Consider the following 9,993-nt stretch of genomic DNA (forward strand, 5'->3'; position numbering starts at 1 on the left):
AGGGGAGACACTAACGCTTATCTCCAGCAGTCATTGAGTGACTCAAACCAGGTGATGTATTTCTAAATTGCTGCTGCCTAATATTTAGAGACCCACTTTCAATTGTAGCTTCAGTTTCCTTTTTTGATCCACCAAGCGTTGCAGCCATTGTCTTCTTTTGATGTTGCAGCTCATCTACTTCGAGGTTAAACACAGTGTTCTAGCTATAAGCTGATGTTGCTTTTCGATCATCTTTCGACCTTTCTCTTTTTCCCTAACAAGCAATTGAAAAGGTGCACATAATAAATTGGTCCGTGAGCGTATTTTGTAAAAACTGGGCTCATGTACAAGCACTGCATTCTCTAGTTTGATCAGGAGGGGGCAGTCACATTCCCTCAAACAGAGACAAGGTATTGGATAACACAGACTATGATAACATACACAAGCAGTCTAGTTTGGCCTTGTTCCCTTACAATATAAGGGTTAATCTTTCTACATGACCTTTGGGACAAAGAGTCATTTATGCTATGAATAAACTTATTAATACAACATTTCTCTCCGCATGACTTCAGTCCACATAACACTAATCCTTTTAAAAGCACAAAAGGAAAGATTAAGTTAAATAATTGTTTTAAAATGTATAAATATCACAGAAAGCTGCGAAGGTTTAACTAAAGCTTTTACCTTCATGTAAGGATCTGGACTCTGCAGTGTGTGCACACAGACTGCATCATCCCTGCTATGGGAGCATCTACCACTGAGGCCCTCTGGCTGACTAACTTTTGCTGCCCCAGCAAATTGATTTTTATCAGAAATTTTTTTTTCTCCTATTTCACTTAATAAACCTGTATTTTTCTGGTTGGTGGGGCTATTCGGCAGTTTTTTGTTTTTTTACAGACCCATAGCCTTAATGATTCAGTCAGAACACTTTTTTTTTTTTGGACAACAAGCAAGGTTTTCTGTCACACAACAGACGGGCAGCTCAGAGCTGTGGACAGGCAGAGTCTGTGAGAGAGTCAAGAAGATGAGAGAACGAGCAGAATAACTCAACAAACTGATAGCAGGGGGAACAAGGTTGGCTTCTGTCTGTTTCTTTCTCTTAATCCGCAAATCTTCTGTAATCAGGATGAGAGGCAGAGAGCACGTTGCCTGACTTGGGACAGCGGAGTCTATGTTGGGACCAGGGTGATGAGGCAACCCAAGTGGCCGGCAGGAGAAATGGAGGGAGGGAGGAGGCAGAAGTTGTGTTCTGGTTGGGGAACGTAACCTTAACCAGTCGCTAGCTGCTGTGCACAAACAACAACAGTGGACAGAAGATGGTTTAACACCCGAGGAAAAAAATAAAAATCTACGACAAAAGAAGAAGACTGAACCATGGCTGGAATCCTTTGGGTGAGATCTTAATTTTTTGTCTTATAAAGTTTTAATTCTTGTTTGGTTTATGCAGTATTTTGCATTTTGAAAGCGACTGAGGAATCTCCTGTTTATTAAGATGCAGAGGCACAAGTTTGGTCCGATTGTGTTGCTCAGCAGGAAGTTGAGTCAGAATTAAAGTACAACAATAGTTTTCATGAACTTACGCTCGTGAAAACTGGATGCTGAGAAGCTCTATTTAGGCAGTCAAGGTCAGAAATGCTTTTTATAAGCCAGCAGTTGAAATGTAAGTTTATTTATCAATGAACCATTGACTTATGGGGACTTTACTTGTTTTGTCTTTCCTTCTGAATAGTCCAAATTGGAATTGATCACACATACAAACAAAAGCAAGAATCACAATGTCTTGTTCTGCAGAGCTGTGTGACTCTGTTAAGAGACAATGACACATGCTGCTACTAAACTGGCCTCCCATTGCTTCCAGCTCCATATGGCCTTTTTCATCCCAGTCCCCTCCTCCCACTATGTCTTCATTCACATTGGTTTCACGGGCAAAATGTCCTCAGGTCTACATTATTCTTTTCATTCATGCTTCAGTTAATGTTTAAGTACAGAAATCAGTGATTTTTTTTGTCCTTGCTGTGTAGAAAATAAACAGATATGCATTTCATGCTATGCTCGGTGTAAATCAGAAACTTAGAGATCAGCCGCTGTGACAGGAGGGCTAAGGTGAGGTAAAGCTCATCATCCTCTTTAGCCATCATATCTTCAGGTCACAGATATATTTAACATAGTAGGTGTGAGTCTTACAGTGTGAGATGTCTATTCTTAGTATGGCACATCAACATCAAACACCAGGCAAGAGGAAATAGAATGATTACTAAATCTCAGTACCACTTGAGATGTGCAGAAATTGTTTTCTTTGATGTAAGAACTCATATTTTTAATCTTTACTGCTGCCTATCATTTCTTAGGTTTTTATTGGTTATAATTATTTAGTAGGACAATTATATTTACCTCCAGAACTTGCTTGTCATATCTATAGGTGCATTTCCACTCCAGGAGCCCATATTTTTTTCTGCAAACCAAAAGCAGATAGAAGTCTATCCTGAAAACAACTTTTCTAGGCAAACATGACTCTTAGCATTTCTTAGTAGTTGACTTCCAACAGCATTTTTGCTTCAGTTTTATCTGAGTTTATTTGGTTCTGCTTGGTCATGCTTTTCTGATCAACCTTAAACTATGTGATTTTTGTATTTTTTTTCTTCCAAAAATAAAATTTTAACCCAGCCACCCCTCTCTCATTTCCTGCATTGGCAGGAACTCCTACATTTGTCAATATCTAGTCTGAAAGACAGTTAAAAAGTTACGACTGGTTAAAAAATTTAAAACAACTGAAACTGTGAAAAGGAGCCAAAGAGAAGGCATATAAATAAAGTTCCCTTTAGAGGGACTTTTTTTTTTTTTTTTTTGCCACTGCTCCAAAAGAAAAACACAATTTAAGGCTTTTCAAACATCTTTGTCTTTTCTCCTGGGTTGGGAATTTGGTACAAAAAGCTATGGCAGCTCCAATTAATCCTCTTTACCTTTCTCTGCACCATTATCTGAACTCAAAAAAATGAAAAAAGATGTGACCAAATCAAAAGCACATACTAAAATAACAAAATAATATCATGCACTTCCTTTTTGGTGTCAAGCTGTTTGATAAAAATGTCTTACATCAGTGTTGTAATTGTATATGCCGTACAACAATTGTGTATTGAGTTTTTGCAAAGAACATTTCCTGTTATGGGGATGAAGTCATACTGTAGCTACCTCATGTCTTTCTTGTAGCATGTGGTTGTGGTGGGAAAAAAAAATCCAGCTTATATAGAATTTTCTTTAAGGTTTGGCTCATGTGACCCCCAAGTGTAATCCCTGACTGAAGGGGCCAAGATGGCAGCTGCAGCCGATGACCCACACCTGGGTCCTGGCCCATCGAATGACGAAGAGGTCCTCCTGGATGACTCTGACTCAGGCAGCATACTCTCTGACGACTCGGTGCTTCCCGACTACGAACAAGATACAGTCTATAGGGAGCCACCGAAAACGCTATATGAGGCCTGTTCCAGGAACGACCCCATTTCCCTCAGCAACATCCTGGAGAGAGGGGTCACCAAGGAGGAGGCCATGGAGCTAGACATCAATGGCAGGGTGCATAAGCAAGCGACAAATAAATTATGTATTACTTTTAGCGTACAATAAGATAAATATTTTTGATTTATGTTTTATCTGCACCAGAATGGACTGATGCTGGCTGTGTCCAAGGGTTTTGTGGACATCGTCACCCTCCTGCACAAATGTCCATTCATAGACATCAACCACCAAGACAATGATGGCAACACTGCTCTCATGATAGCTGCACAGGCCGGTATGTGGGAAAATCCCAGCCACACATGATTAACCTGAGGCCTTCAATCCTTTTGAGAATACAAACAAAATCATCCTTTCGTCTCTCACCTTAGGATTCATCACCATACTAAACTACATCCTGAACTACTATTCTGGTGTGGAGACTGAGCTCAGAGACCCTCGTGGCTTCACGGCCCTCATCAAGGCAGGCCTGCAGGGGCGAGAAGACTGTGTGACCGCCCTGCTGATGCATGGTAAGTTTAGCAAGGCAATACCCGATTTAGACTAACGACGAGTGCGGCCTTAACCATATGAGCCGAGAGCGCACAGAAAGTCAAAATTAACTTTAAATGGATTGTCTAAAAACAAACCAAAAAAAATGATAGTAGGAGTCTTAAAATGTGCACTCTGCGATAAAAGACAGCTAAGATTAAAATGCTGTGTTTCATTGGATACACAGGTCAAACCAGTTTACCTGATCTGGGAACTAATCTGTACTCTCTGCAGGCTGCAGGGATTAGATTAGTCTGACCTGTATGGACACATTTAGAATAGGACAATAATACATTTCTATTTGTATTCTATTTAAGATAACATTGACTGAAAAGTTTAGAAAGAAAATATTATTCCACAGAACTTGCTACAGGAAAAATGCAAAACAAATCCAAGACAATTTTAATTCCTGATCATTCACATCAAAGATCAGCTCACTTTAAAAAAAATTTTTTAAATCCTTTGACTGTTTTAATGTGTAACATTAAGTTAAATTAATTATATGACAACTATTGACGTATAGTTGTCAATAGTGATCTGCATTAAATGACCTCAATTAATGCAGATCATTCTTCTAGTCTGCAAACAATAACAAAAGTATTCATACCACTTTGACTTTTTCTTTTTTTTCATATTACAACCTCTTTATTTGTATTCTATGTGACAGGCCAATTCAACAAAACACAGTGGACGGAAGATTGTTTTAGTGTATTTTTTAACCGAAAATCTGAAAATTGTGGCGTGCTATTTACTCTGATGCCCATCAGCAAAATCCAGTGCAACAATTTTCTAGAAGTCATGCAGCCCATAAATAGAGTGGCCCTGGAGGAAACCCTTTAAACATAACGCCAGAGCAATACTGGAATGCTTTTGAATCTATGTTAACATTCACAGATTCTCTCAGTTCAATCCAACTGAACTTGAACCGTTTGAGAATAAAAAACAAGTCAGACGATGGATGGGTAAATCTGGTAGAGAAATAATCCATGATTTGCATCAGTGATCGAACCAAAGTGCTGCTCTACAAAGTATTGACTCGAGGAATACTGAATACAAATAGACACTGCATCTTTTAAGGTTTTAAAAAAGTAAAACTACTACTTTATCCATTTTGAGATATAAACTGAGAAATTATGACAAAGCTTAAGAGGCTGTGACTCATTTTCCAAGTCCTTGTATACCAACTTCCCCCATACAGTGAAATTACCTGATTTGTTCCAAGTTATGCCACACAGCCATTTGCACGACTAAAACAACCACATGGTGGTGTTGTTATACTGATGAAAGCTGTTTAGTTTCAATACATCTGGTAGACCCATTTTCATGTTGTTGTTTTTACAGCTTTCCGTTGTTTTCCATCCTTTTTGTTGCACAGGTGCAGACATGCATGCTGTGGACCTGGTCCAAGGCAGAGGGCTTAAGGACTGGGTCCTTCGGACTGGACGGTTTGAGACACTGAACAGGATACGACGCCTGCAGGCCCACCCTGTTGCCGGGCAGTTCTGTGAAAGCTACAAGCCTGAGTGGCCTGAACTGAAACAGCTGGTGGAAAAGACCACTGCCCCAAAATCAACCAATCAGAAGTTGAGACAGCGCTTAAAAGAAAGCCTTTCTTTTAGCTTCCCTCATGACCCCCAAGACAACGGGGTTATGGATCATATGGTTCGGATAACTACAAGCATTCACAGCCCCCTGGTAGTTACCGGTTCCCGGCCGCTTTGCCCCACTAGTCCCCCTGAAATCGGCAAGAGACGGTACGCAGTACCAGAACTGCTTGAAAAGCACAGCAGCAAGGAGCTGGAGGAGAGCACTGTGTCCCACAGCAACGGATCCATCACTTCAGCGTCTCCAACAGCTTTGTCCGCCACCTCTGTCTCTCTGACGTCCTGCTGCCAGGAGGCAGAGCGCAGGGAGAGCATGCCATCAGGCGGCATCAGAAGTTTCATCCCCCGCAGCATGGCACACAGGAACAGCATATTCCCCTCGGGTTGCATTCCTAAGATCGAAGTGACAAAGTCTGGGGAGCCCACACCAAAAAAGGAGCAAAAGAAGAAGAGGCAGAAGGGCTACCTGGAGCCGCCCGTCTGGAAGTACAAGGAGGCCAAGGAGGAGAAAAAGAGAGAGAAGAAAAGACAAGAACTGGAGAAAGAAGATGAGAAAAAACCTAAAGGGTCCAAAAAATCCTCCAGCAAACGCTGAGTCAGCCAGATAAAATTTCACTGTGATATGGCCACGCACAAAATAAATAAAACAGTGAGATAACGGTGACTCTGATTTCTGTAACGAGAGAAAGTCAGTGCTAAACAACTTTGGGAGCGAGCATCTGACAAATTTCATGAATGGGTTTGAACTTTGGCTCCAACAGAAACTGTGATCCACTGGAAGGTCATGATATTTCTAAACAATTTTTGACATCTTAGGCACAAAATTATGTTATTCCTAATGATGTCTGGATTTAAACATCATTAGATTTTCTACATCTCAAGCCTGGTGAGTCTTTTGCTTTTGAACTACTGTGTCTGCTTGAGCTGCAGTTTTAAAGACACTTCTTTTTTCTTGGGGATCTTACCAATGTATACTTGGTGAAAAGTTTTATGGTAACTGAATACTAAATAAACAGCCAATAGCCTGTACTGTAAATGAGACATATATGATCAAAAATTTCATCAGTATCATCGTTAAATTATAATAAGTTGTTATATCCAAAGGACCTAAAAGAGACAAAATAAGGGGCCAACAATAGTCATGTGACTACAGAGGAACAAAAGGAAGATGACTCCCTGCTCTGATGAATCACCTTTTAATTTCTATCATGTGGTTGGCTTACGTAAGGAACTTATGTGTGGTGGTTTGGAGAATGTTCTGGTGGGGAACATTTTGTCCTGCCATCCAACCATTCATCCATCCACTTAATAACTGTCACAGACCATGTACAGAAAAACACAACAAGATGAGGTGTTGACTTCAAATTGTCCATGGAGGCTTCACCTCACAACGTGTACTGTCTACTAATAACATTGTGGTACCACAACACACCTTCAGGGGTCCATGCCTCAATGAGGAATATTAGGACTAACACATACATTACGGTGACATTCATATTGTTATTCCTGACTGATGTTTGTTTTCTAATTGCCCACCCAGTTCCCACCTCTCCTGCAACATGTAGCATCTACCAGATGTCTTTATGGCTTTTTCAAGTTTCCGACACTCCAAAACGTTTTTGACCCTCATTACGGACATTTACAACTGAAAGTGCTAAGTCTGCACGCTTGGCTTGTGGTGAATGAAGGACTTATGGTACATTTGCAAGTCCTCGGTCTGCAGCAATGTTTTGTGTTTTGTTAGACAAAGTCAACAGAACATGCTTTGTGTGCAACTTTGCTTTTTGATAAAAGGAGAAGCCAAGGAACCTCTGAGAGGAACTGCCTGTACCAAATGTTACTCAGGGTTATTAAATTATGGACTTTTCACAATCGGATTGTTTTTGGAAACTAGAAAAAAGTGTTAATGTTATATTTTTGTATTCAGTTTGCTAATTACAGTAACACAACTATTAATGCAAATTAATCCAAAACATATCCAGTTGTAACAGATTGTATCTATCTACGACATCAATCTAATTAGGCAATCTCTTCTTTGATAGAAAGTTTGAAGACTACTTTAAAAACAAAATACTTTGAGCACTCAGGTTTTTTGTGGCATATTTAAGGTGTGGAATCAATGACGAGTGTTTGTAATGCAAGCTTGTAATAAATTTTCTTGACCTTTGCAACGCAGAGTGAGTTCTTTTAAGGCATCATGTTCGATGTGGCATAGTCATATGACACTATATTAAGTTATATTTATCTTCAGAAATCAGTCAGCCTCCTAATCTATCAAAAAAAATTAATCTGAAGGATGATCTGCCTATTATTATGTGGGTTTACGCAATCAGGTAAGAATAAGGATTTTCCAGTAATTTTCTCAGGATTATGATTTATTTAGCTACCAGTGATTAATAGAGCAAAAAAACAAACAAATGTAAACATAACATATGATACAAAAACAAACAAAAGACACATTTATGGGAAACATATCTCACTTTGTATATCTGGTCAAACCTGGTTGATGGGCCCCAGGGTTTTGTTTTTTTTTATTTCCCAGAGCACAGCAATCCAGGAATCCTCCACTTCCTGGAGAGGAGATGCCATGACGGACTGGTCAGCCAATTGGAAGCTCAGTTTGGCTAACATTAGAGCTAAATCCCCTTAGACTCCCAAAGAAAAGCAGATTCAACTATTCTTTTCTAAAACTAACTCTTTGGACTCGGCGAGACCTCTTTGACTTCCAAAATGTTAACAAGCTGTCAATTTAGACATAAAATCTTATGAATCAGGCTGTTTTCACATGCAGGCATTTCAAACGTAATAATTTCATCAACTAAAAGGCAGATTCACAATAGCTTCTCGTATTTTTTTGAAATGCTCGGCTGCCATGCTTCCACTGGTACATTTTGAAGGGACTTGTAGGTCAAAGGGTAAATTGAATAATGCCATTATTCAGTGGTAGTAACATATGAAAAACATTAGAAAGATTTGTAACTGCTGTAAAAATCTTGCATTTATGCCTTTATCCAGATATGTGGAAAAACTAGTAATAAGATATTTTCTAAAGCAGAATACACGTGACTGATTAGTCTTGTAACCTTATTTACTCTTTTAAAATAAGGATACTTTGAGCTACTTAAGACTCTGCGGTGGCATGGGGTGGCTTTTGAACTCTGGTTGCCAGTAATCTTTTAATCCACACAAGATTATCATTACACAACAATTACCTTTTATTAGTGATCAAATGTGATCAAAGGCAACCTCTCATGTTTAAGCAAATTTTGAAGTTATGACTTAAATGAAGCTATATTTTGCAATTATGCTTCTTGTGGGAGAAAAGCTCACAGTGGCAGTTGGAAAAGGAGAAGCAAAATGTGTTCTTTTTCTGGTATGGCGTAAAACAATGTCTTATTTTATTTTCAGAGCTGCAGCTCACTTCCTTTCATGAGAGGGGAACTTGATGACCTTAGGTCAATCCTAAAATAAATCCCTCGCTCGAGTTAAGAAGGAAACACATCTTAGTTGAACAATTTCTCAAATTAAGATTCAAACCTGTCCATGCAGATAGAATTGACCTAAATATCTTGAAATTTTCACCTTCGTGAATAAGACATGTCAGCATTTAAATGAACTGCTTATTGCTGAAATAGTTTTTTTTTCTTCTTTTTTGCTTTGACAGGACTGAAATGTTATTTTATTTACTCCAAGGAGTTGTGCTACAAATGGAAACCATCAAGATTACATGGCTCTTCAAATTACAGAGATTAATGGTTTAAGAAAAATAAGTCCCAAAAGTGCAAAGAACAATTTGCTCATTTTGCAACTTGACAACTGATGTGAAAGTTTCCAGCTGGTGTCTGCAGCCATGAGCCAAATGTGAGAGAAAACAGAGCCTGTGAACAGGGAGGGAAATTTGTATTACATGAAGACATCTGCAGAAGGCTGTTTTAAGTGAAATGTCCCACACTGAACTCCCTTTGGCATTTGTCTTTATGGTGGGTATTAACTGCCACAATCGCTAAACACACGCAATAAAGTAAGTCAATTTAGCGTCATCATGTCTTCCCACAGTTGCTAAGCGTGCACATTTTTTCTTATGTTTTGGGCAACTTTTATGTTACATTAAATGTAATAATGTATTTAATGCATTTAATGTAGTTTATTTTCCATTTGTAAATTATGTCAAATGATGAGCTTTACACAGAAAAACAGTAGAAAACAAGAACTGGGATCAACCAAAGGAGTACCGGTTGTTATTTTTGCACTTACTGAAGTAGTTTTATGTGGCATATCCAGGGTGATGAGTTTTTGTGTACATAAATTAAGAAAAAAAAAAATTAGATCTAACTTTTCTTTCTTCCAACAACAGCTTTCTTCTTTCATAGAT

The 9,993-nt window shown here is 38.9% G+C and overlaps 1 protein-coding gene across 2 annotated transcripts; it reads left to right on the plus strand.

Moving 5' to 3' along the window:
• The first annotated feature begins 652 nt into the window (after positions 1 to 652).
• ankrd33aa (ankyrin repeat domain 33Aa) lies at positions 653 to 7,789 on the plus strand. Of its 2 annotated transcripts, XM_032561886.1 has the most exons (5): positions 653 to 1,371; positions 3,240 to 3,546; positions 3,634 to 3,763; positions 3,858 to 3,998; positions 5,393 to 7,789. In XM_032561886.1, the coding sequence occupies exons 2-5, from the start codon at positions 3,289 to 3,291 to the stop codon at positions 6,214 to 6,216; spliced, it is 1,353 nt and encodes a 450-aa protein (XP_032417777.1). In that variant the 5' UTR covers positions 653 to 1,371; positions 3,240 to 3,288; the 3' UTR covers positions 6,217 to 7,789. The 2 variants fall into 2 exon arrangements, with proteins under 2 accessions (XP_032417777.1, XP_032417782.1); XM_032561891.1 differs by lacking the exon at positions 653 to 1,371 and having other exon boundaries at positions 2,857 to 3,546.
• Positions 7,790 to 9,993: the final 2,204 nt, after the last annotated feature.

The sequence above is a fragment of the Xiphophorus hellerii genome, chromosome 1, assembly GCF_003331165.1.
Source record: "Xiphophorus hellerii strain 12219 chromosome 1, Xiphophorus_hellerii-4.1, whole genome shotgun sequence".
Taxonomy (NCBI): domain Eukaryota; kingdom Metazoa; phylum Chordata; class Actinopteri; order Cyprinodontiformes; family Poeciliidae; genus Xiphophorus; species Xiphophorus hellerii.